The sequence below is a fragment of the Rana temporaria genome, assembly GCF_905171775.1.
Source record: "Rana temporaria chromosome 5 unlocalized genomic scaffold, aRanTem1.1 chr5z, whole genome shotgun sequence".
Classification (NCBI taxonomy): Eukaryota; Metazoa; Chordata; class Amphibia; order Anura; family Ranidae; genus Rana; species Rana temporaria.
In genome coordinates this window covers 420,801-447,452 of record NW_024404467.1, presented here as the reverse complement: position 1 = coordinate 447,452, position 26,652 = coordinate 420,801, and the positions used below count along the sequence as shown (strand labels likewise).

At 50.2% G+C, this 26,652-nt stretch overlaps 1 protein-coding gene across 1 annotated transcript in view; it reads left to right on the top strand.

Annotated features, from left to right (window-relative positions):
* Window positions 1–23,152, top strand: part of LOC120921863 (kinesin-like protein KIFC3) — a 49,081-nt gene extending 25,929 nt beyond the window's left edge. The window contains exons 10-19 of the mRNA XM_040334347.1: window positions 206–353; window positions 1,253–1,383; window positions 1,550–1,661; window positions 2,561–2,742; window positions 3,218–3,322; window positions 5,269–5,399; window positions 8,398–8,521; window positions 14,564–14,693; window positions 21,463–21,692; window positions 22,545–23,152. Of these exons, the coding sequence (XP_040190281.1) occupies window positions 206–353; window positions 1,253–1,383; window positions 1,550–1,661; window positions 2,561–2,742; window positions 3,218–3,322; window positions 5,269–5,399; window positions 8,398–8,521; window positions 14,564–14,693; window positions 21,463–21,692; window positions 22,545–22,673 (1,422 nt within the window). The 3' untranslated portion in view covers window positions 22,674–23,152. The remainder of the gene's footprint in view (window positions 1–205; window positions 354–1,252; window positions 1,384–1,549; window positions 1,662–2,560; window positions 2,743–3,217; window positions 3,323–5,268; window positions 5,400–8,397; window positions 8,522–14,563; window positions 14,694–21,462; window positions 21,693–22,544) is intronic.
* Window positions 23,153–26,652: the final 3,500 nt, after the last annotated feature.

Below are 26,652 nucleotides of genomic sequence, written 5' to 3'. Positions count from 1 at the left end.
AAGCAAAGGGCCGCAGTTTGGAGACCACTGTGATAGAGCATTAATAGGAGGACAGAAGCAAATATCCCCCTGAGACACCTACATTGTATGTGGAATAGTGACATAATTTCACCATGTGGTGGCGCAGTGCTCTGACCACCTGTAGATACAAGGCAGAGAAGCGCAAGGGGGGTCTTTTGATGTAATGCTCTTCCTGTTACTCCAGATTTCCAGCTACGAGATGGAGATCGAGAAGCTGAAGGAGCATCTGATGCAGGAGATTCAGCAGCTGGAGGCCCAGAAGGAAGAAGCCATCAAAGAGGCTTCAGAATGCTCAGAGCAGCACATGGACACTCTACGCGATCAGCTGATAGGTTGGTGGTCACAGGAGGACCTGCACCATCTCTATGGGTGGTGGTCACAGGAGAACCTGCCCCATCTCTATGGGTGGTGGTAACAGGAGGACCTGCCCCATCTCTATGGGTGGTGGTCACAGGAGGACCTGCCCCATCTCTATGGGTGGTGGTCACAGGAGGACCTGCCCCATCTCTATGGGTGGTGGTCACAGGTGGACCTGCCCCATCTCTATGGGTGGTGGTCACAGGAGGACCTGCCCCATCTCTATGGGTGGTGGTCACAGGAGGACCTGCCCCATCTCTATGGGTGGTGGTCACAGGTGGACCTGCCCCATCTCTATGGGTGGTGGTCACAGGTGGACCTGCCCCATCTCTATGGGTGGTGGTCACAGGAGGACCTGCCCCATCTCTATGGGTGGTGGTCACAGGTGGACCTGCCCCATCTCTATGGGTGGTGGTCACAGGTGGACCTGCCCCATCTCTATGGGTGGTGGTCACAGGAGGACCTGCCCCATCTCTATGGGTGGTGGTCACAGGTGGACCTGCCCCATCTCTATGGGTGGTGGTCACAGGTGGACCTGCCGTGTCATTGGGAAATGGGGAACTTCATAAAAACAAAAATGCTTCCACAATAGAAGAAGCATAGTCTATGTCTCATGGGCACCATGTATGTCACCTGACCAGCGGATCTATGTTTTGTATGAGGTAACCTATTGGCAGAGCCTGAATAGAGGAGATGAACTGAAGCCATGTGGATGGTGCTTTAGGCAGGGCAACCGTGACTTGGAGATTCTATGGTCACATAATATTATAAGATGCCAGATTGCAGTAGATGTCACTTTAGATCTGTGCCTAAACCATAATCTAGCAGCTCTTGAGTTCCCGGAGGACAAACTATTAGTCTGTATGATCTGTAGGTGTGCAGAGTCGCCTGGTGTCGCTGCAGCCTGTCCTGAAGAACATGAAGACCAACTACAACAGCCTGAGGAGCCAAGTGAGGAACTTCTCCCAGTTCTATGAAGCCTCTATCCGGGAGGCACGGAGACAGGTGAGGGGCCCAGACACCAAGAGTTTGGAGTGGTAATGGGGCTCCGGCCTAGGAGACAGAATAGGGTAGGGGAGTCCAGGGGATGACAGAGTGAAGGGGAAAGGAAGTCATACAGGGGAGGTGGAACCCATAATCTGCTGTCATTGATGTGTCTTGTGTTCTATAGATATGTAACGCTGTGACCAACGTGTCAGAAGCCAACAAAGATCTCCTGCAGAAATATCAGCGGGAGGTGCAGCTACGCAAGAGATACCACAACCAGCTGGTGGAGCTAAAGGGTGAGTGTGCCATTATATCTCCACCAATAGATCTCCACCAATAGATCTCCACCATTATAGCTCCACAATATATCTCCACCAATAGATCTCCACCAATAGATCTCCACCAATAGCTCTCTACCATTATATCTCCACCATTATATCTCCACCAATATATCTCCACCAATATATCTCCACCAATATATCTCCACCAATATATCTCCACCAATATAGCTCCACAATATATCTCCACCAATAGATCTCCACCAATAGATCTCCACCATTATATCTCCACCAATATAGCTTCACAATATATCTCCACCAATATAGCTCCACAATATATCTCCGCCATTGTATCACCACAAATAGATCTCCACCAATAGCTCTCTACCATTATATCTCCACCAATATAGCTCCACAATATATCTCCACCATTATATCGCCACCAATAGATCTCCACCATTATATCTCCACTATTATATCACCACCAATATATCTCCACCATTATATCACCACCAATATACCTCTACTTTATATATCTTCACCATTATATCGCCACCAATAGATCTCCACCAATAGATCTCCACCATTATATCTCCACTATTATATCACCACCAATAGATCGCCACCATTATATCGCCACCAATATATCTCAAATATATGGCCACCAATATATCTCCACTATTATATCACCACGAATAGATCTCCACCAATAGATCTCCACCAATATATAGCCACCAATATATCTCAAATATATCTCCACCATTTTATCTCCACCTGAGGTCAAATTGTACGAAGGTGTAATAATAAGATCTTCTGATTGTTGGGAGGACTGGGGCTGAGGAACATTATGGAAATGCCGGTAAACATATAATGTACTTTTGGTGAATGAATGCCAACCTTTCTGCTTTATTGGTCAGGAAATATCCGGGTGCTGTGCCGAGTCCGGCCACACAAGGACCTCACTGACCAGACGTGTTCCGGAATCTCCTCCATCATCACCGATGTCAATGATGACACCAGACTGTCCATCGCCTATAAAGGGAAGGAGAAAAACTTTGAGCTGGACAAAGTCTTCTTACCGGAAGTCACCCAAGAAGAGGTCAGCTGACTCCTTACTATTGATAAATTCAGAGTGTGAAGACAAAGATGAGGATATACTGATATTGTACTGGGAATGATTGCTGGGTGCATAGGCGTGTGCACAGGGTGTGCCAGGTGTGCCTAATCACCCCATGTGCATTAGCATTATCCAGGGGTAGCAGCAAATGGGTGGTTGGGGTGCGAGTGGCCAGTGAAAATGCCCCATTATGTTAAAGGCTACGTTCACCTGTAGGAACACATTACACCTATACTTAGGATGTAACGTAATATATGCTCCCAATCAACTCTCCCACCATCAGAGCTTCCTCCCTGTGACAGCAGGTGGCGTTATTGTGTGTTTGAGCTTTGGGGTGCACACCTATGGCTGGCTGTATATTGGGGTTTCTGCTCTCCTGTTGCTGGATATTACATCTACATGGAGGATTCCATGGCAAAGGTTTTCATTAATGGCACAACTCTCTTTTTGTCTCCAGGTGTTCATGGAGATCGAGCCTGTGGTCACCTCCTGCATCAATGGCTACAATGTCTGTATCTTCGCTTATGGACAGACTGGTTCCGGAAAAACATACACCATGGAGGTAAGTCTATCCATACCATTCCTAGGAGGTGTGTCCTGTTCATCCATCACATCTCACTTCCCAGGGAGGTAAGTGTCCTCTCCATCCATCTCATCTCTAGTAGGTGAGGGTCCAATCCGTCCAGCTAATTCCAGGGAGGTAAGTGTCCTCTCCATCCATCTCATCTCTAGTAGGTGAGTGTCCAATCCATCCAGCTAATCCCAGGGAGGTAAGTGTCCCTCTCCATCCATCTCATCCCTAGTAGGTAAGTGTCCAATCCGTCCAGCTAATCCCAGGGAGGTAAGTTCCCTCTCCATCAATCTCATCCCTAGTAGGTGAGTGTCCAATCCATTTATCTCATCCCAGAGAGATACAGGTAATTGTCCTCTCCATCCATCTCATCCCATAGAGGTAAGTGTCCAATCCATTTATCTCATCCCAGAGAGATACAGGTAATTGTCCTCTCCATCCATCTCATCCCATAGAGGTAAGTGTTCAATTCTTCCCTCCTATTCCAGGAAGGTAAGTATTCTCTCTGTCCATCTCATCCAAGCATGGTACTATATGTGTCCTCACTGTCCATATCATCCCAGGGAGAGAAGTATCCGCTCCATCCATCCCAAAGAGGTAAGTGACCCCTCCTTCCATCTCATCCCAAAGAGGTGGATTTCCTCTCCAATCACCTTATTTTAGGTAGGTGGATGTCCTCTCCAATCCATCTCATTTCAGGTAGGTGGGAGTCCTCTCCATCCATCTCATTTCAGGTAGGTGGGTATCCTCTTATACCATCTCATTTCAGGTAGGTGGGTTTCCTCTCATACCATCTCATTTCAGGTAGGTAAGTGTCCTCTCATACCATCTCATTTCAGGTAGGTGGGTGTCCTCTCATACCATCTCATTTCAGGTAGGTGGATGTCCTCTCCATCCATCTCATTTCAGGTAGGTGGGAGTCCTCTCCATCCATCTCATTTCAGGTAGGTGGGTATCCTCTCATACCATCTCATTTCAGGTAGGTGGGTTTCCTCTTATACCATCTAATTTCAGGTAGGTGGGTGTCCTCTCATACAATCTCATTTCAGGTAGGTAAGTGTCCTCTCAATCCATCTCATTTCAGGTAGGTGGGTGTCCTCTCATACAATCTCATTTCAGGTAGGTAAGTGTCCTCTCAATCCATCTCATCCCAGGGAGAAAAGTATCCTCTCTATCCATTTCATTACAGGGAGGTAAGTGTCTCCTACATTCATCCTATCCCTGGGAGGTAATTTTCCCATCCATCAATCTTATCCCATGAAGGTAAGTATCGCCTCCCTCCATCTAGTCCAAGAGAGGTAAGTGTTATTAGTCCATTCCATGCTAGAGAGGTTAAGTGCACTTGTAATCTATCTCACCCAAGAGAGGTAAGTGTCCTCTCCATCCATCTCATTGCAGGGAGGTAAGTGTCCTCTACATCCATCTTATTCCTGAAAGGTAAGGGTCCAATCCATCCATCTCATCCCCAGTGATGTAATTTTCCCATCCGTCAATCTTATTCCATGGAGGTAAGTGTCTCCTCCATCAGAGGGATGTAGGTATCCCCGCCATTCAGTTAATCCCAGAGAGGTAAGTGTTCTATAGTCAATTCCATCCTAAAAAGGTAAGTTCCCTCTCCATCCATCTAATTCCAGGGAGGTCCTCTCCATTCATCTCATCCCAGGGTGGGGGATGTCCCCTTCATGCATCTCACCATCACAAAGTTAATACTGTCTTCAGGGTTGAAATGTTCTCCTGATGATCATGTGTCCTCGTGTTTTTACTCCCCCGTCCCCAACACATGGACTTCCATGACTCCTTTCATAGACACAATACTGCCCATAGATGGAATTTGTATCTGAATGGTCAGCCTGCTATACCCGGGACTCATTGAGGAGTCCACATAGTGGGATGGGAGTCCAGACGATGTTCAGTTTTATTTTCTTTCTATTTGTTAGGGGACAGCTGATAATCCCGGGATGAACCTTCAGTCCCTGCGGGCCCTTTACCAGGAGATGGAGGCGCGGAAAGGCCTGTGGAGTTATGAAGTCACGATGAGTATGGTGGAGATCTACAATGAGGTCATCAGGTGAGTCACTAAAACAAAGACGGCCTGGTGGTTAGCAGTGAGCTCCAGTTCTGCAAATTGTCCTGATTGTGGGAAGGTTCAGGGACTGTGTACATTTCCCATTGGCCTTCACCAAGTATAGAAGATACATTTTTGTTTGTAATTATAGTTGTATTTGAATCATTTAAAAAATGTTACAAAGATAAAGTGAAATCACGTGTGAGCGGGTGACGTGGGATACCCTCAGGCCCAGCTGGTGTCCTGCCTGGGACCCCCTCGTGGAAGTTTGGCCTTGGCTGTGTGCTGGTCCCAGGTTGCGAGTGTTGGGTTCACCCTACTCTAATGTGTAGAGACTAATAACTCGCACTAGTAGGAGAAGATGAATACAAGGGCATTCTCAGGGCAGCAGTACACACAGGAACCCTGCTGTGAAGAGGGACTGAGTACTCTGGAGCACACCCAAGCAGGCCAGGACCAGAACAGCAGGTCAGGACCAGAACAGCAGGTCAGGACCAGAACAGCAGGCCAGGACCAGAACAGCAGGCCAGGACCAGAACAGCAGGCCAGGACCAGAACAGCAGGCCAGGACCAGAACAGCAGGCCAGGACCAGAACAGCAGGCCAGGACCAGAACAGCAGGTCAGTCCAGGCAGCAAGATGGCGGACCCCAACACAGGAGCATACTGGGTGAAGGACAGACTGGACCTGACACCAGCACAGTGGACCTCACTGGAACCAAAGTCAGACCAAAGAAGGCAGGACATACGATCACAGGGGAGGAGCTTGGGAGGCAGATATGTCCATGCCGATCCTTTAACCACTTCCATACCAGGCACTTACGCACCTTCCCGCCCAAGCCAATTTTCAGCTTTCAGCGCTGTCGCACTTTGAATGACAATTGCGCGGTCATGCTACACTGTACCCAAACAAAATTGGCATCCTTTTTTTCCCCACAAATAGAGCTTTCTTTCGGTGGTATTTGATCACCTCTGCGTTTTTTTTTTTTGCGCAACAACTAAAAAAAGACTGAAAATTTTGAAAAAAAATTACGTTTTTATTTTTTCCTGTTAATTTTTTTGTAAATAAGTAAGTTTTCTCTTTCAATTACGGGCACTGATATGGCGGCACTGATGGACATCGATGAGGTAGTACTGACGGGCATAGATGAGGTGGCACTGATTGGCGGCGCTGGTATTGGGCACTGATGGGCACACATAGGCGGCACTGATGGGCACACATAGGCGGCACTGATGGGCACACATAGGCGGCACTGATGGGCACTCATGGGCGGCAATGATGGGCACTCATGGGCGGCACTGGGCACTCATAGGTGGCACAGATGGGCACTCATGGGCGGCACTTATGGGTGGCACTGATGGATACTTATGGGTGGCACAGATGGGCACTGATAGGTGGGCACTGGGCATGGATGGGCACTGTGGGGTGGCACTGATGGACACTGGGGTGGCACTGATGGACACTGTGGGGCAGCACTGATCTACCCATGTTGCCAGTCAGTCAAATGGGCACTGATTGGCATCTTTTTTTTTTTTCCAAGACTTTTTTTTTTATTTGCCCTTCCCTGGTGGTCCATGTGGCGATCCAAGGGGGGGCTGCGCTGATAAACAATCAGCGCGAACCCCCCCTGTCAGGAGAGCCGCCGATCGGCTGTCAGACACGAGTGAGGAAGAGCCATCACCGGCTCTTCCTGTTTACATCGTGATCAGCTGTGATTGGACACGGCTGATCACGTGGTAAAGAGTCTCCGCCGGAGGCTCTTTACCGAGATCGGAGATGCAGGGTGTCAGACTGACACCCCGCATCACCGATCACCGCGCTGCGCGCCCCCACGGGCGCGCGCGGCATGAAATCCTGCAGGACGTCCAGTCAGGATTTCAAAACCACTTCCCGGACGTAAGTCGGCTATAGGCCGGGCGGGAAGGGGTTAATATAGGTGAGGTCTCTTTAAGTGATGTGACACTAAGACGTCATCACAGGATGGAGAGAGACGTGGTCGTCTGTCCATACTTTCACCAAATTTTACCAACTGGACATAAGGAAAAATGAGGAGAGCGCCTTTGGGCGCAGTGTGCTGCAGTTTGATTCCTCATGTCTGATGGCGCCCGGCTTATCCTTTGGGGTCTCCCTCCCCTCATTGGCATTGATTTGGGACGTCCCACATAGTGATTACTATGCTTCTCTGTGTCCCGTGATGTACGAGAAAGAAAAGGATTTTACAGGTAAGCTCTTATAAAAATCCTGGCCCGGATTCAGAAAGACTTGCGCTCTATTTGCGGAGGCGCAGGGCAACGATTTTGCCCTGCGCCCCCGCAAATATTTTGCGCTGCCCTCGATTCACAGAGCAGTAGCTCCGTAAATTGCGAGGGCGCGCCGGCAAAATTGCCCGGCGCAAGCGCGCGCAATGTAAATGATCCCGCCGGGGGCGGGAATCATTTAAATTAGGCGCGCTCCCGCGCCGAGCATACAGCGCAAGGACGTCATTTGCTTCAAAGTGAACGTGAATGGCGTCCAGCGCCATTCACGAATCACTTACGCAAACGACGTCAAATTCGAACGGCGCGACGCGGGAACGACGGGTATCCTTTAGCATTGGCTACCCCTGCTTTTAGCATGGGCAACCTTACGCTAAAGACGCCGTACGCAACCGACGTAACTTGCGTACGCAGGGGGCGCGCAACATTGTGAATCGGCGTAAGTATGCAATTTGCATACTATACGCTGACCACAATGGGAGCGCCCCCTAGCGGTCATCGCAAGAATGCAGCCTAAAATCTGCGTGGCATAAGAGCCTTATGCCACGCAGATTTTAGGCTGCAGTCGGCGTAACGAGTTCTCTGAATCAGGAGAACTCGTTACGCCGGCGCAAGTCAGCAATTGCGCTGGGTAACTATGGTTACGCAGGCACAATTGCTTTCTGAATCCGGGTCCCTGTTATTGCTCGCACACACAGACTGCGGGCATTACTTCTAATAACAGTCTGGCAATGTTTTCTTCTACAGAGACCTTCTCTCCAGGGACCCTCAGGACAAGCTGGACATTAAGCTCAACCCAGATGGCAGCGGTCAGCTTCACGTGCCAGGCCTGACCAGTATGGAGGTCAAGAGTTTCCGCCACATTAAAAAGGTATAAAAAATATAAAAGACCCCCGTCAGTCTGTTCCATCCTCTGCTCTCCGAGACAGTAGTCAGCCATGTCTCAGTGTTACTATAAACCCCCCCACCCCCCCAGAGCTCAAACACAAGATGGCAGCTGAAAAAAGAATTTAAACTCAGTGCTGCTCCTGTAAATTATTCACATATATATATATATATATACTAGGGTTGTCCCGATACCGATACCAGTATCGGTATCGGGACCGATACCGAGTATTTGCGGGAGTACTTGTACTCCCACAAATGCCCCCGATGCCTCATCCCATACTAGCACGCCACCCCCCCCCTCCGCTGCCGTCGCCGTAACGAAAGTCGCCGCCGCATAATGCAACGCCTCCGCCGCTAGGTTAAAGAGCGTGCGGGGAACATTACAGCTTTCATTTGAATAGCTGTAGTGTTCCCGCGCCGCATATAGACACGCCCCCTTGCTCGGGATTGGACGGGTGATCTGTCCAATCCCGAGCAAGGGGGAGTGTCTATACGCGGCGCGGGAACACTACAGCTATTCAAATGAAAGCTGTGATGTTACCCGCACGCTGTTTAACCATGCGGCGGCGGCATCTAGGTATGGGGGGAAATGGCTGGATATGTGGGGGACATGGCTGCATATATGGGGGACATGGCTGGATATGTGGGGGACATGGCTGGATATGTGGGGGACATGGCTGCATATATGTGGGGGACATGGCTGGATATATGGGGGACATGGCTGGATATGTGGGGGACATGGCTGGATATATGTGGGGGACATGGCTTCATATGGGGGGGACATGGCTGCATCTGTGGGGGGACATGGCTGCATATGGGGGGGACATGGCTGCATATGGGGGGGACATGGCTGCATCTATGGGGGGACATGGCTGGATGTGAGGGGGACATGGCTGCATCTGTGGGGGGGGACATGGCTGCATCTGTGGGGGGACATGGCTGCATTTGTGGGGGGACATGGCTGCATATGGGGGGGACATGGCTGCATTTGTGGGGGGACATGGCTGCATATGGGGACACATTTAAAAATAAGTATCGGTATTCGGTATCGGTGAGTACTTGAAAAAAAGTATCGGTACTTGTACTCGTTCCTAAAAAAGTGGTATCGGGACAACCCTAATATATACCGTATTTATCAGCGTAAAGCGTGCACCGCCGTATAGTGCACACCCCCAACCTGGAAGGAAAATTTCCTGAAAAAAATAAAATACTTACAGTTTGAATGCCCCTCGTCGGTGTCTTGCCCGGCGTCCATCGGCGGCCTTGTCCGGTCCGGCGTTCGTCTGCGGCCTCGGTGCTGTCCTTCCCGCTTCTCCCACGCTGTTTTTGAGCTGATCCCCGCTTCCTGCGCTGTGTTTGAACGCCGCCGCCGACATATACCAAGCGCAGTACACTCGGGCCCCGCTAGGCTTCTCTCGCATAAAGGCTAGGAGGCGGCACAGGGCGTGACCGCGAGCGGAGCCGAGTGTACCCGAGTGTACTGCGCTCGGTATATGTCGGCGGCGGCATTCAAACACAGCGCGGGAAGCGGGTATCGGCGTATATCGCGCACCCATGATTTTCCCCTTATTTTAAGGGGAAAAAAGTGTGCGGTATACGCCAATAAATACGGTATATCTACACAATGTCAACATATATAACATGCTAAAGTGCTCAGTGCTAATGTGGTGCGAAATAAAGTGCAATCCATAAAAGTCCATCAGGTGTGGAATGCTGGGCTGGTGACAAGTTGGGAATTTTCCCCTCCTGGGTCCCGACTCACCGGATGGAAATGGTAAATACGCCTGTATTGTGCATCAGAACGGTGACTCCCGTCCCCAGAGTAGGTTGGTGTGTCTTGCCTTTAGGGAGGGATATCTCCTCCCCCCTGTGATCCGGACCCTTCAGGCTCATACGATCAATAAAAATCCCTTGTGGTGTGGTTTTACCACTTCAGGCCCCCGGCCAATTCTGAGGTCACGTACACACGATCGGTCACACTGAAGGTCCTTTTTCATCGGTCCAAACCGATCGTGTGTGGGCCCCATCGGTCAGTTGTCCTTCGGTCAAAAAAAAGAGAACTTGCTTTAAAATTGAACCGATGGACGCCTAACTGATAGGTCAAAACCAATTGTTAGTATGCAAAAGCATCGGTTAAAAAGCCGCGCATGCTCAGAATCAAGTCGACGCATGCATGGAAGCATTGAACTTCGTTTTTTTTCAGCACGTCGTTGTGTTTTACGTCACCGCGTTCTGACACGATCGTTTTTATAACCGATGGTGTGTACGCACATCAGATCATCAGTCAGCTTCATCGGTTAACCTTCGGACCGTTCTCATCGGATGGACTGATCGTGTGTACGCGGCCTGACACTTCGCTTTTACATGTAAAAATCATATTTATTTTTTGCTAGAAAATTACATAGAACCCACCAAACATTATATATGTGTTTTTTAGCAGAGACCCCGGGGAATACAATGGCGGTCATTGCAACTTTTTATCTCGCACGGTATTTGCGCAGCAATTTTTCAAACGCGTTTTTAAAAAAAAAAAAAAAACAGTTTCATGCTTTAAAAAGAAAACAAAACATTAAAGTTAGTCCAATTTTTTTGCATAATGTGAAAGATGAAGTTACGCCGAGTAAAAAGATACCTAACACGTCACGCTTCAAAATTGAACGCGCTCGTGGAATGACGCCAAACTTCGGTGCTTAAAAATCCCCATAGGCAACGCTTAAATTTTTTTACTGGTTAAATGTTTTGAGGTACAGAGGAGGTCTAGGGCTAGAATTATTGCTCTCGCTCTGACGTTCGCGGCGACACCGCACATGTGTGGTTTGAACACCGGTTTCATATGTGGGCGGGACTTACGTATGCGTGCGAGCGCATGGGGACAGAGGCGCTTAAAAAAAAAAAAAATGTATTGTTAATTTTACTTAATTTTTTTTTTTTTACACTTTAAAAATAAAAAAAAATAAAAAAATGTGATCGCTTTTCTTCCTATCACAAGGAATGTAAACATCCCCTGTAATAGGAATATGACATGACAGGTCCTCTTCACAGTGATAGGCTGGGAAGCCTGAAATAAAAAATTAAAAAACGATCACCGCTTCCCCTTTATTTTGAATGCAGAGGCCGGGTGTGACGTCGTAACATCGCGCCCGGTCTCCGACGATCATAGAGACTCCGGCGACCACTTGTTTTGCCGGAAATCTCTGTTTTCAGCATCCAGGGCTGGCGGATCCGTTCTCCGACTCACCGATCATAGCGGCGAGTCGGGAGAAGCACGGAAGGGGGGGGGCATCGCCTTCTGCTGCTCGTAAGAACGATCAAGATGCAGAACAGCCGCTATGATCGTTCTTATGGTGTAGGGAATCGCCGGCTAAAAATGGCGTTAGCCTGTAGCTCCTCCCATCATTCAGATATATCACCACAAATCCCAGGACGTCATATGACGTCCTCTGGGCACCAGCGTTTCGCCCCTCCCACTGGACGTCATAAGATGATGCCCAGTGGGAGGGGCGAAACGCGTCAAGCTACGGAGTCTCTGTGAAAGCTGTTTGTATGCCAAGGCGGCAATTTCTGCACGTTTTTAAAGATTTGGATGTAAGTGTAAAGAGTTTAAACCTTTTAAAATAAAATTTGCAGTATTACACTTGTAGCCCCTCCTTCGTCCTCCATTTGTTTAACCCTTTCATGCCTACGCCTATTTCTGACATTTGGGGCCAGATTCTCGTAGGTGCGCGCATCTTTGTGCTGGCGTAACGTAACCTATTTACGTTACGCCTCCGCAACTTAGACGGGCAAGCGCTGTATTCTCAAAGCACTTGCTCCGTAAGTTGCGGCGGCGTGGCGTAAATAGGCCGGCCTAAGCCCCGCCTAATTCAAATTTGGAACAGGGGGGCGTGTTTTATGTAAATGTTCTGTGACCTGACGTGATTGGCATGCGCCGTCCGTGGAAATCTTCCAGTGTGTATTGCTCCTAATACGCCACAAGGACGTATTGGTTTCGACGTGAACGTAAATTACGTCCAGCCCCATTCACGGACGAGTTACGCAAACGACGTAAAATTTTCAAATTTTTTCGCGGGAACGACGGCCATACTTAACATTGGTACGCCGGGAAAAGCCTAACGTAAACGGCGTAACTGTACTGCGTCGGCCGGGCGTACGTTCGTGAATTCGCGTATCTAGCTGGTTTACATATTTCATATAAATCAGCGTACACGCCCCTAGCGGCCAGCGTAAATATGCAGTTACGATCTGACGGCGTAAGAGACTTCTAAGAATCAGGCGCATAGATACGACCGTGCAACTCAGAGATACGACGGCGTATGTGGAGATACGCCGTCGTATCTCTTTTGAGAATCTGGGCCTTGGTGTTTACAAGTTAAAATCCGTACTTTTTACTAGAAAATTACTTAGAACCCCCAAACATTATGTATACATTTTTAGCAGAGAATCTAGAGAATAAAATGGCGATTGTTGCAATATTTTATGTCACACGGTATTTGTGCGGCGGTGTTTTAAACGCAACTTTTTGGGAATTTTTTTTTTCATGAATTAAGCACTTCCTTACTGGTCACTTAAACCCCCTTCCTGCCCAGAGGACTTTTTGCGATTCGGCACTGCGTCGCTTTAACTGACAATTGCACGGTCGTGCGACGTGGCTCCCAAACAAAATTGACGTCCTTTTTTTCCCACAAATAGAACTTTCTTTTGGTGGTATTTTTTGCGCTATAAACAAAAATAGAGCGACAATTTTGAAAAAAAAAAAAAAAATTTTTTTACTTGTTGCTATAATAAATAGCTCAATTTTTTTTTTTTTTTTTAAGAAATGTTTATTTTATTTTTTTTGTTATATATATAATTTTTTTTTTTTTAAAGGGCCCAGAGGTCCCCGGATGGAAACTCCCCCTTTTTTTTTTTTTTTTAAATTTTTTTTTTTTTTTTATTTTTTTTTTTTTTTTTTTAAAGGACCCAGATGGCAACCCCTCTTTTATTGTAATTTCTTTTTATAAAAAATAATAATAATTTCTGTATATATATATATCCAGTCCCCGGGGCCCCGGATGGCTCCCCCCCCCCTTTTTTACATATTTTTATTTATTTCTTCTTTTTTTTGTAAAGGGTCCCCCCCGCTTCTCAATTTGCGGCAGCTCCGCCCCCCCGCTTCTCAAGTTCAGGAGGCAGCACCCCCCCCCCCCCGGTTCTCCGCTCCAGGGGGCCCATGCCTGAAGCTGTGTAAGGGGCCTAATAATTCCTGATGGCGGCCCTGGTTCTGATGCACAATACAGGCGTATTAACCATTCCCATCCGGTGAGTCGGGACCCAGGAGGGGAATATTCCCAACTTGTCACCAGCCCAGCATTCCACACCTGATGGACTTTTATGGATTGCACTTTATTTCGCACCATATTAGCACTGAGCACTTTAGTACAGGGCTCGACAAAATCCGGGCGCCCGGTCGCAACAAGGACCTGAACTGAGCCTTTGCCGGAAGCTCAGTTCAGGTCCGTACTGCGCAAGCTCGGCGCTGCGCCTGCGCAGTACAGGGGGGGTCCTTATTTGCCGAGGGAACTTTTTTTTCGTCAGGACACCGGAGAACTTTTTCGGCAGGACACACGGTCAGCGTCAGACAGTCAATAGCTCAGGGCGGGCGCTACCTATTTACCATCATGTGTATGGAGAAGGACAGGCAGGGGCCCCAGAGTACATTGCGAGGGCCTGGGAACGGCGCACACACAGAGCGTGCCGTGACTCGGTGGACGGGAAGCGCATGCGCTGGAGAAATGATCAAAGAACAAAGTAAGGAGACTTTAACAGGCAGGGGCCCCCTATTGGACGGGGCCCATGGGCTTGAGCCCAGTCAAGCCCAATGGTAAGTCCGGCCCCGTATGTATGTGAATAATTTACAGGAGCAGCGCTGAGTTTAAATTATTTTTTGGGGTACCTACCTTACACTACAGCAGCAGCCCTATCATTCCTTTTATATGTATTACAAGATGGCCGCTGCCAGGAGACTAACACCTGGTTACTTCCTCAGCTCCTGGCCATGGGAAGGCGCAACCGCGCCACGTTCTGCACCAACATGAATGAGCACAGTTCCCGCTCCCACGCCCTACTGACCATCACCATCAACGGCAGAGAATTCAGCTCTGGGGCCACTACTACAGGTATGTAAAACACCCCGCTGAGTCTGGGGACAGGTACTATAGGTATGTAATACTCCTCACTGATATCAGGGGCAGGTACTATAGGTATGTAATACTCCTCACTGAGTCTGGGGACAGGTACTATAGGTATGTAATACGCCTCACTGATCTGGGGACAGGTACTATAGGTATGTAATACTCCTCACTGAGTCTAGGGACAGGTACTATAGGTATGTAATACTCCTCACTGAGTCTGGGGACAGGTACTATAGGTATGTAATACTCCTCACTGAGTCTGGGGACAGGTACTATAGGTATGTAATACGCCTCACTGAGTCTGGGGACAGGTACTATAGGTATGTAATACTCCTCACTGAGTCTGGGGACAGGTACTATAGGTATGTAATACTCCTCACTGATCTGGGGACAGGTACTATAGGTATGTAATACTCCTCACTGAGTCTGGGGACAGGTACTATAGGTATGTAATACTCCTCACTGAGTCTGGGGACAGGTACTATAGGTATGTAATACTCCTCACTGAGTCTGGGGACAGGTACTATAGGTATGTAATACTCCTCACTGAGTCTGGGGACAGGTACTATACACTATATCACCAAAAGTATTGGGACACCTCCCTTTACACACACAGGAACTTTAATGACCCCCCAGTCTTAGTCCGGAGGGTTCAATATTGAGTTGGCTCCGCCCTTTGCAGATATAACACCTTCACCTCTTCTGGGAAGGCCGTCCACAAGGTTTAGGGGTGTGTCTATAGGAAGGCCGTCCACAAGGTTTAGGGGTGTGTCTATGGGAAGGCGGTCCACAAGGTTTAGGGGTGTGTCTATGGGAAGGCGGTCCACAAGGTTTAGGGGTGTGTCTATGGGAAGGCGGTCCACAAGGTTTAGGGGCGTGTCTATGGGAAGGCGGTCCACAAGGTTTAGGGGTGTGTCTATGGGAAGGCCGTCCACAAGGTTTAGGGGTGTGTCTATGGGAAGGCGGTCCACAAGGTTTAGGGGCGTGTCTATGGGAAGGCGGTCCACAAGGTTTAGGGGCGTGTCTATGGGAAGGCGGTCCACAAGGTTTAGAGGTGTGTCTATGGGAAGGCCGTCCACAAGGTTTAGGGGTGTGTCTATGGGAAGGCTGTCCACAAGGTTTAGGGGTGTGTCCATGGGCGTCCGCTGAACTTTTTCCAGGGGGGGGGGCATCATTTTACGGTCACCTATGCTCTGCTTCTTTGACAATGTCATGAAGGGGAGGGGCTTAGTCATTATCCCATAAAGCGCAGGCATGTGCCCATGATATGCAGCCTCACTGTGCTGATCAAATGTACAATACAGAGGGTGTATAGTATGTGTATATAGAAGGAGTGGATGGTATTGGTATATAGAGGAAGGAAGGTGGGTATATACAGCTCTATATACAGGACAGATGATGTATATCTGCAGTCAGTGATGATGGAGGAATACAGGAAGGACGATGGGTGTATATAGCTGTATACAGGACAGGACAGATGATATGATCTTTCCTATATCTGGCACCCCCCCTTCACTGATCATACCTGTATGCACTCAGCTGCCCCCCTCATCTGTATATATGTCAGCCCCCCCTGTACACAAACAGCCTCCTCCCTTGACTTGTAGTCACAGCCCCCACTTTAAGGTCACGGTGGTCTTCCTTCTCCCAAGTCCTGTTTCCACATGTCCCTTTGAAAAAACATTACAGGCAGCAAAGCAAGCATGAGGGTGCACATACAGGAAGCAGCCAGAGGTGGCAGTAAAGAGCTCTGTAAGCTCCGTGACACTGATTTTACAACAGCTGTGGAGCCGACTCACACAAACACAGAGTCAGCACAGCTACAGATGCGAGCATTGCAGACCCTTGCTGATTCCAGGGGGGGTCACTGGCCCCCCCTTAACCCTATGAGCGGACGCCCATGGGTGTGTCTATGGGAAGGCGGTCCACAAGGTTTAGGGGCGTGTCTATGGGAAGGCGGTCCACAAGGTTTAGGGGTGTGTCTATGGGAAGGCGGTCCACAAGGTTTAGGGGTGTGTCTATGGGAAGGCGGTCCACAAGGTTTAGGGGTGTGTCTATGGGAAGGCGGTCCACAAGGTTTAGGGGCGTGTCTATGGGAAGGCGGTCCACAAGGTTTAGGGGTGTGTCTATGGGAAGGCGGTCCACAAGGTTTAGGGGTGTGTCTATGGGAAGGCGGTCCACAAGGTTTAGGGGGTGTCTATGGGAAGGCGGTCCACAAGGTTTAGGGGCGTGTCTATGGGAAGGCGGTCCACAAGGTTTAGGGGTGTGTCTATGGGAAGGCGGTCCACAAGGTTTAGGGGTGTGTCTATGGGAAGGCGGTCCACAAGGTTTAGGGGTGTGTCTATGGGAAGGCGGTCCACAAGGTTTAGGGGCGTGTCTATGGGAAGGCGGTCCACAAGGTTTAGGGGTGTGTCTATGGGAAGGCGGTCCACAAGGTTTAGGGGTGTGTCTATGGAAGGCGGTCCACAAGGTTTAGGGGCGTGTCTATGGGAAGGCGGTCCACAAGGTTTAGGGGTGTGTCTATGGGAAGGCGGTCCACAAGGTTTAGGGGTGTGTCTATGGGAAGGCGGTCCACAAGGTTTAGGGGCGTGTCTATGGGAAGGCCGTCCACAAGGTTTAGGGGCGTGTCTATGGGAAGGCCGTCCACAAGGTTTAGGGGCGTGTCTATGGGAAGGCCGTCCACAAGGTTTAGGGGTGTGTCTATGGGAAGGCGGTCCACAAGGTTTAGGGGTGTGTCTATGGGAAGGCGGTCCACAAGGTTTAGGGGTGTGTCTATGGGAAGGCGGTCCACAAGGTTTAGGAGTGTGTCTATGGGAAGGCGGTCCACAAGGTTTAGAAGCGCATTTGTGAGGATTTGGATGAGAAGGCCTGGCTCGCAGTCTCCGCCCTAATTCATCCCAAAGGTGTTCTATCAGGTTGAGGTCAGGACTCTGTGCAGGCTAGTCAAGTTCCTCCACCCCAAACTCACTTATCCATGTCTTTATGGACCTTGCTTTGTACACTGGTCCAATTCATTTGGTGGAGGGGGGATTTTGGTGTGGGAGGGGGGTTATGGTGTAGGTGGATGGGATTATGGGGGGGATTAAGGTGTAGGGGGAGGGGATTATGGTGTGGGGGGAAGGGGGGATTATGGTGGGGGAGGGGGGATTATGGTGGGGGAGGGGGGATTATGGTGTGGGGTGTTTTTCAGGGGTTGGGTTGGCCCCTTAGTTCCAGTGAAGGGAACTCTTAAGGCGTCAGCATACCAAGACATTTTGGACAATTTCATTCTCCCAACTTTGTGGGAGGAGTTTGGGGACGGCCTGACCTCAACCCGATCAAACACCTTTGGGATAAATTTGAGCGAAGACTGTGAGCCGGGTCTTCTCGTCCAACATCACAAATGCCTGACATCACAAATGCCCTTCTGGAAGAATGGTCAAACATTCCCATAGACACGCCCCTAAACCTTGTGGACGGCCTTCCCATAGACACACCCCTAAACCTTGTGGACGGCCTTCCCATAGACACACCCCTAAACCTTGTGGACGGCCTTCCCATAGACACACCCCTAAACCTTGTGGACGGCCTTCCCAGAAGAGGTGAAGCTGTTATAGCTGCAAAGGGCGGAGCCAACTCAATATTGAACCCTCCGGACCAAGACTGGGGGGTCATTAACCAGTTCCCGACCCCCGCATGTACATATACGTCCACAATATGGCACGTACAGGCACATGGGCGTACATGTACGTCCTTGCCTTCTAGCGGGTGGGGGGTCCGATCAGGACCCCCCCCCCCGCTACATGCGGCGGTCGGGTTCGCTCGGGGAGTGATCCGGGACGACGGCGCGGCTATTCGTTTATAGCCGCTCTGTCGCGATCGCTCCCCGGAGCTGAAGAACGGGGAGAGCCGTATGTAAACACAGCTTCCCCGTGCTTCACTGTGGCGGCGCATCGATCGAGTGATCCCTTATATAGGGGAGACTCGATCGATGACGTCAGACCTACAGCCACACCCCCCTACAGTTGTAAACACACACTAGGTGAACCCTAACTCCTACAGCGCCCCCTGTGGTTATCTCCCAAACTGCAACTGTCATTTTCACAATAAACAATGCAATTTAAATGCATTTTTTGCTGTGAAAATGACAATGGTCCCAAAAATGTGTCAAAATTGTCCGAAGTGTCCGCCATAATGTCGCAGTCACGAAAAAAATCGCTGATCGCCGCCATTAGTAGTAAAAAAAAAATAATTAATAAAAATGCAATAAAACTATCCCCTATTTTGTAAACGCTATAAATTTTGCGCAAACCAATCGATAAACGCTTATTGCGATTTTTTTTTTTACTAAAAATAGGTCGAAGAATACGTATCGCCCTAAACTGAGGGAAAAAAATGTTTTTATATATGTTTTTGGGGGATATTTATTATAACAAAAAGTAAAAAATATTGCATTTTTTTCAAAATTTTCGCTTTATTTTTGTTTATAGCGCAAAAAATAAAAACCGCAGAGGTGATCAAATACCACCAAAAGAAAGCTCTATTTGTGGGGAAAAAAAGGACGCCAATTTTGTTTGGGGGCCACGTCGCATGACCGCGCAATTGTCTGTTAAAGCGATGCAGTCCCGAACTGTAAAAACACCTTGGGTCTCTAGGCAGCATTTTGGTCCGGGGCTTAAGTGGTTAAAGGTCATGTGTGTGTATAGGAGGCGTCCCAATACTTTTGGTAATGTAGTGTAAGTGCGCAATAGTCCAAGGATATGTGTTACTTCTCACCAAGTCCAGAGACAGGTATGTAATACTCCTCACTGATATCAGGGACAGGTACTACGCAATACTGCTCACCTCCATACCTCCAACTTTTCAACTTCAGAATGAGGGACAAATGAGCATACCTCCCAACGAAGTTGTTGAGCGGGAGGGGGGGATTCCGTGGATCGGAGTTGTTGAGCGGGTTTACCGCGAAACGCGGGAACAGGAGATTTAACGCAAATCGCGTTAATCGCGGGGGGTGGCGCGGAATCGCGGGACTCTAGCACTGATCGTGGGATTTACTGCGAATCGCGGGACATTCCCGTGAAATCCGGGACGGTTGGGACGTATGCTCACCTCAAGTACTCCTCAAGTCTGGGGACAGGTACTATAGGTATGTGAGATCAGCTGACACTGAAGTTGAGGACTGCACTACCTACTACTTGTGTGAGGAACCCAGGACTATGTCCACCGTCAATGCTTCCTCTGTCCAGAACCAGCACTATCCAAGATTCTTTGCCCCCCCCCCAGTCACCAGACACAACACAGTGTAGAGGGGCAAACAACAAACTGATTTATTATCACACATGGACACAACAGATCAAATAACTCAGAGACTCCTCCCCCCACCCTTGGAAAATGGGGCGGGTCAAACTGTCCAATGACAATGGACACACAGGTCAGGTGGGTTCAAACTTCTCATCAGTAAACAGTCTTATCAGCAGGGGGGCTGCTGGAGGAATCCCCCCTCCCTCTTTCCTCACTGCAAACACACTTACACATCCCATAATAGTTAAGGCAGAAACCACAATAGACAATAGAATACAGTCACACCCCAAACCATCCCAGCAAAGAGTCCAACAGCCAACACACAATATATACATATATATACAGCATTGAGTGTGACTAGTACAGATCATAGTGGGGTTCTCAGTCCCCCTGTACCCCTTCCCCGGGGGGAAGCTGGACACAAAGACCCAGATTCTCAGAAGAGATACGCTGTCGTATCTCTGCGTTGCGCATTCGTATCCATGCGCCTGATTCTTAGAATCAGTTACGCATAGATTTCCCGTAGATCCGACTGGCGTAACTGTGTTACACCGTCGGATCGTAACTGCATATTTACGCTGGCTGCTAGGTGGCGCTTCAGTCGAATTCCGCATCGAGTATGCAAATTAGCTAGATACGCGAATTCCCGAATGTACACCCGGCCGACGCAGTAAAGTTACGCCGTTTACGTTAGGCTTTTCCCGGCGTATAGTTGCCCCTGCTATATGGTGGCATAAGTGCGGCGTAACAATGTTAAGTATGGCCGTCGTTCCTGCGTCGAGTTTTGAAAATTTTACGTCGTTTGCGTAAGTCGTCCGTGAATGGGGCTGGACGTCATTTACATTCACGTCGAAACCAATATGTCCTTGCGGCGTACTTTGGAGCAATGCACACTGGGAAATTCCACGGACGGCGCATGCGCCGTTGGGGAAAAACATGAATTACGTCGGGTCACAGTATATTTACATAAAACACGCCCCCCCCCTGATCCAAATTTGAATTAGGTGGGCTTACGCCGGCCGATTTACGCTACGCCGCCGCAACTTACGGAGCAAGTGCTTTGAGAATACGGCACTTGCCTGTCTAAGTTGCGGAGGCGTAACGTAAATCAGATACGTTACGCCCGCACAAAATTACGCGGATGTACAAGAATCTGGGCCACAGTGTCCAGAGCTCTCCAAGGTAAGCTGATTCCCACAAACCCCCCACCCAAAGTGACTGGCGTCACACCGCGTCACGGAGATGGTAATTCAGTTTGTCCTCCTTGTACCAGCAGTTGTATGAAGTATCTCCTCTCTGAATCTAGCCCAGAGTGTCCAGAGCTCTCCAAGGTCCAAGTCCCACAAGCCCCCCACCCAAAGTGACCGGCGTCACACCGCGTCACGGAGATGCTAATTCAGTTTGTCCTCCTTGTACCAGCAGTAGTATGAAGTATCTCCATGCTGGGCACATTAGCTCTGTCCTTCCTCCTCAGGAAAGCTGAATCTGGTGGACCTGGCCGGCTCGGAGCGGGTGTGCAAGTCGGGGGCAGAGGGCGAGAGGCTGAAGGAGGCCCAGAATATAAATAAGTCCCTGCTGGCCCTGGGTGAGGTGATTCAGGCCCTGAGAGCCAAACAGTGCCACATCCCGTTCCGCAATTCCAAACTCACCTACCTGCTGCAAGACTCTCTGGGCAAAGGGAACAAGACCGTCATGATGGTCCAGGTTGGCAACACTGGGGGGGCAAGACTGCTGCCTGCTGGGAGAAATGACTATTGCATGCTGGATATGATATATACCCGGATACTAATGCATGCTGGGAGTCTGTATACCGTGTAGCATGGTGTCTGCATGTGGGGACATACAGTGGTCAGTGTTGGGTGGAGGAGTTGTACAGAAGATTATAGTGTTGGGTATACACTTCTCCTGGCATACAATGTGGGCCCCTCCTGGGTGTGGCCTCAGAAGTCTGACCCCCATCAGAAGAAAGGTAACGGCGCTCTCTGCAGGGACAACCCAACCCATTCACCAGGTCCACTCACAGGGGCCGAGGCTCCATGTGGTCCTTGAAGTGTCCTTTATTGGTACAGCAAAGTGACCATAAAATAATAATGCTGACGCGTTTCGGCGGTAGCCTTAGTTGTAGCTACTTATTGTTTTATTGATGTACCAATAAACGACACTTCAAGGACTACAGTTTTTCTGGCTCTTCTTACTACTGACCCCCATCAGACTATGACTGGAGCTGAATAAGTGGGCTGCCATTGGAAACCTATCCTCCTGGAAAGGCTGATTCCTGACGGTCATGCTGATCCTCTCTATTGCTTGTTCCAGGTCAATGACTTGACTATAGAGGATAAGCAGCATGACAGCCAGGCAACCAGCATTTCCAGGAAGTTCAGTGGTGAGTATGGCAGCCTGTGCTGTCCTCAGTGTACATCGCTCAGGTCAGCCAGGTAACGGGCATTCCCGAGTCATAGGGGGAACGTTTATGTACACGCACACCTGACTTCCTGTACAGCCCCTCCACCTGTCTCAGGGCAGGAAAATGGCTTCTCATTGTGTGTCTCTTGTCAGGTGTCCCCCCTGGAGGAGAATATCGGGGAGACGGTCTGCTCTCTGAACTTCGCTCAGCGCGTCTGTAAAGTGGAACTGGGCCCGGCCTCCCGCAAGATTGACACCGCCTCTGCCAAGGCAGACATATGACTGGAGGAGGTCTAGCGCATGAATGGGGGGAACCCCAAAACTTTGGGGGAGCTCGCATGTGATCAAAGCTTACCCAACAAGATGGCGATAATTACCAACCTGGCATGGCATGCACCACCCTACATGCAGGAACCGGGGGGGCCAGAAATGTCATCGTGTCCAAGGTTCCCCCCAGAGAATGTCAACCCCTCCCTGAAACAACATTATATATACTGTATATACATCTACATACACAATGAAGGGGGGGGGGGTACACATATCTACTACATAGAGTGCTGAAAAGTCTGCACCCCCTTAGTTCTTAATCCTGTGTATTGCCCCCTTTAGCATCAATGACAGCGGTCAGTTGTCTATGAGGTCCCGAATTCCTGCAGGTGGTAGAGATGCCCATTCGTCTTGGCAAATGTAAATGTCTCCAGGTCATGCAAAGTCTCTGGTGGTCTTAAATGAAACGCATGTTTGAGATCTCCTCAGAGCGACTCGATGACTGAATGACCCTAAGCACCTTGGCCTTGTGCTTAGGGTCATTCTCCTGCTGGAGGGTCAGCTTGGCCTTGTGTTTCAGATCATTGTCCTGCTGGAGGGCCAGCTTGGTCTTGTGCTTAGGGTCATTGTCCTGCTGGGGGTCCAGCTTGGCCTTCTGCTTAGGGTCATTGTCCTGCTGGAGGGCCAAATTGGTGTTGTGCTTAGGGTCATTGTCCTGCTGGAGGGTCAGCTTGGCCTTGTGCTTAGGGTCATTGTCCTGCTGGAGGGTCAGCTTGGTGTTGTGCTTAGGGTCATTGTCCTGCTGGAAGGTCAGCTTGGCCTTGTTCTTGGGGTCATTGTCCTGCTGGAGGGTCAGCTTAGCCTTGTGCTTAGGGTCATTGTCCTGCTGGGGGGTCAGCTTGGCCTTGTGCTTAGGGTCATTGTCCTGCTGGAGGGTCAGCTTGGCCTTGTGCTTAGGGTCATTGTCCTGCTGGAGGGTCAGCTTGGCCTTGTGCTTAGGGTCATTGTCCTGCTGGAGGGTCAGCTTGGCCTTGTGCTTAGGGTCATTGTCCTGCTGGAGAGTCAGATTGGCCTTGTGCTTAGGGTCATTATCCTGCTGGAGGGTCAGATTGGCCTTGTGCTTAGGGTCATTCTCCTGCTGGAGGGTCAGCTTGGCCTTGTGCTTCGGGTCATTGTCTTGCTGGAGGGTCAGCTTGCCCTTGTGCTTAGGGTCATTATCCTGCTGGAGGGTCAGATTGGCCTTGTTCTTGGGGTCATTGTCCTGCTGGAGGGTCAGCTTGGCCTTGTGCTTAGGGTCATTGTCCTGCTGGAGGGCCAGCTTGGTGTGGTGCTTAGGGTCATTGTCCTGCTGGAGGGTCAGCTTGGTGTTGTGCTTAGGGTCATTGTCCTGCTGGAGGGTCAGCTTGGCCTTGTGCTTAAGGTCATTGTCCTGCTGGAGGGTCAGCTTGGTGTTGTGCTTAGGGTCATTGTCCTGCTGGAGAGTCAGATTGGCCTTGTGCTTAGGGTCATTGTCCTGCTGGAGGGTCAGCTTGGTGTTGTGCTTAGGGTCATTGTCCTGCTGGAGGGCCAGCTTGGTGTTGTGCTTAGGGTCATTGTCCTGCTGGAAGGTCAGCTTGGCCTTGTGCTTAGGGTCATTGTCCTGCTGGAGGGCCAGCTTGGTGTTGTGCTTAGGGTCATTGTCCTGCTGGAAGGTCAGCTTGGCCTTGTTCTTGGGGTCATTGTCCTGCTGGAGGGTCAGCTTGGCCTTGTTCTTGGGGTCATTGTCCTGCTGGAGGGCCAGCTTGGCCTTGTGCTTAGGGTCATTGTCCTGCTGGAGGGCCAGCTTGGTCTTCTGCTTAGGGTCATTGTCCTGCTGGTGGGTCAGCTTGGTGTTGTGCTTAGGGTCATTGTCCTGCTGGAGGGCCAGCTTGGCCTTGTGCTTAGGGTCATTGTCCTGCTGGTGGGTCAGCTTGGCCTTGTGCTTAGGGTCATTGTCCTGCTGGAAGGTCAGCTTGGCCTTGTGCTTAGGGTCATTGTCCCGCTGGTGGGTCAGCTTGGTGTTGTGCTTAGGGTCATTGTCCTGCTGGAGAGTCAGATTGGCCTTGTGCTTAGGGTCATTGTCCTGCTGGAGGGCCAGCTTGGCCTTGTGCTTAGGGTCATTGTCCTGCTGGATGGCCAGCTTGGCCTTGTGCTTAGGATCATTGTCCTGCTGGAGGGCCAGCTTGGCCTTGTGCTTAGGATCATTGTCCTGCTGGAAGGCCAGCTTGGTGTTGTGCTTAGGATCATTGTCCTGCTGGAAGGCCAGCTTGGCCTTGTGCTTAGGGTCATTATCCTGCTGGAAGGTCAGCTTGGCCTTGTGCTTAGGGTCATTCTCCTGCTGGAGGGCCAGCTTCGCCTTGTGCTTAGGGTCATTGTCCTGCTGGAGGGTCAGCTTGGCCTTGTTCTTGGGGTCATTGTCCTGCTGGAGGGCCAGCTTGGCCTTGTGCTTAGGGTCATTGTCCTGCTGGAGGGCCAGCTTGGTCTTCTGCTTAGGGTCATTGTCCTGCTGGTGGGTCAGCTTGGTGTTGTGCTTAGGGTCATTGTCCTGCTGGAGGGCCAGCTTGGCCTTGTGCTTAGGGTCATTGTCCTGCTGGTGGGTCAGCTTGGCCTTGTGCTTAGGGTCATTGTCCTGCTGGAAGGTCAGCTTGGCCTTGTGCTTAGGGTCATTGTCCCGCTGGTGGGTCAGCTTGGTGTTGTGCTTAGGGTCATTGTCCTGCTGGAGGGCCAGCTTGGCCTTGTGCTTAGGGTCATTGTCCTGCTGGAGGGCCAGCTTGGCCTTGTGCTTAGGGTCATTGTCCTGCTGGATGGCCAGCTTGGCCTTGTGCTTAGGATCATTGTCCTGCTGGAGGGCCAGCTTGGCCTTGTGCTTAGGATCATTGTCCTGCTGGAAGGCCAGCTTGGTGTTGTGCTTAGGATCATTGTCCTGCTGGAAGGCCAGCTTGGCCTTGTGCTTAGGGTCATTATCCTGCTGGAAGGTCAGCTTGGCCTTGTGCTTAGGGTCATTCTCCTGCTGGAGGGCCAGCTTGGCCTTGTGCTTAGGGTCATTGTCCTGCTGGAGGGTCAGCTTGGCCTTGTTCTTGGGGTCATTGTCCTGCTGGAGGGCCAGCTTGGCCTTGTGCTTAGGGTCATTGTCCTGCTGGAGGGCCAGCTTGGTCTTCTGCTTAGGGTCATTGTCCTGCTGGTGGGTCAGCTTGGTGTTGTGCTTAGGGTCATTGTCCTGCTGGAGGGCCAGCTTGGCCTTGTGCTTAGGGTCATTGTCCTGCTGGTGGGTCAGCTTGGCCTTGTGCTTAGGGTCATTGTCCTGCTGGAAGGTCAGCTTGGCCTTGTGCTTAGGGTCATTGTCCCGCTGGTGGGTCAGCTTGGTGTTGTGCTTAGGGTCATTGTCCTGCTGGAGAGTCAGATTGGCCTTGTGCTTAGGGTCATTGTCCTGCTGGAGGGCCAGCTTGGCCTTGTGCTTAGGGTCATTGTCCTGCTGGATGGCCAGCTTGGCCTTGTGCTTAGGATCATTGTCCTGCTGGAGGGCCAGCTTGGCCTTGTGCTTAGGATCATTGTCCTGCTGGAAGGCCAGCTTGGTGTTGTGCTTAGGATCATTGTCCTGCTGGAAGGCCAGCTTGGCCTTGTGCTTAGGGTCATTATCCTGCTGGAAGGTCAGCTTGGCCTTGTGCTTAGGGTCATTCTCCTGCTGGAGGGCCAGCTTGGCCTTGTGCTTAGGGTCATTGTCCTGCTGGAGAGTCAGATTGGCCTTGTGCTTAGGGTCATTGTCCTGCTGGAGGGTCAGCTTGGCCTTGTGCTTAGGGTCATTGTCCTGCTGGAGGGTCAGCTTGGCCTTGTGCTTAGGATCATTCTCCTGCTGGAGGGCCAGCTTGGCACAGATGTGGGAATTTAACCTTTACTTGGCATTGTAACCCGTGTGTCTGTACCAAGACCGAACATCCTGGGGGGGGGGGGGGGGGGGGGGGACTCATCATCGGGGACA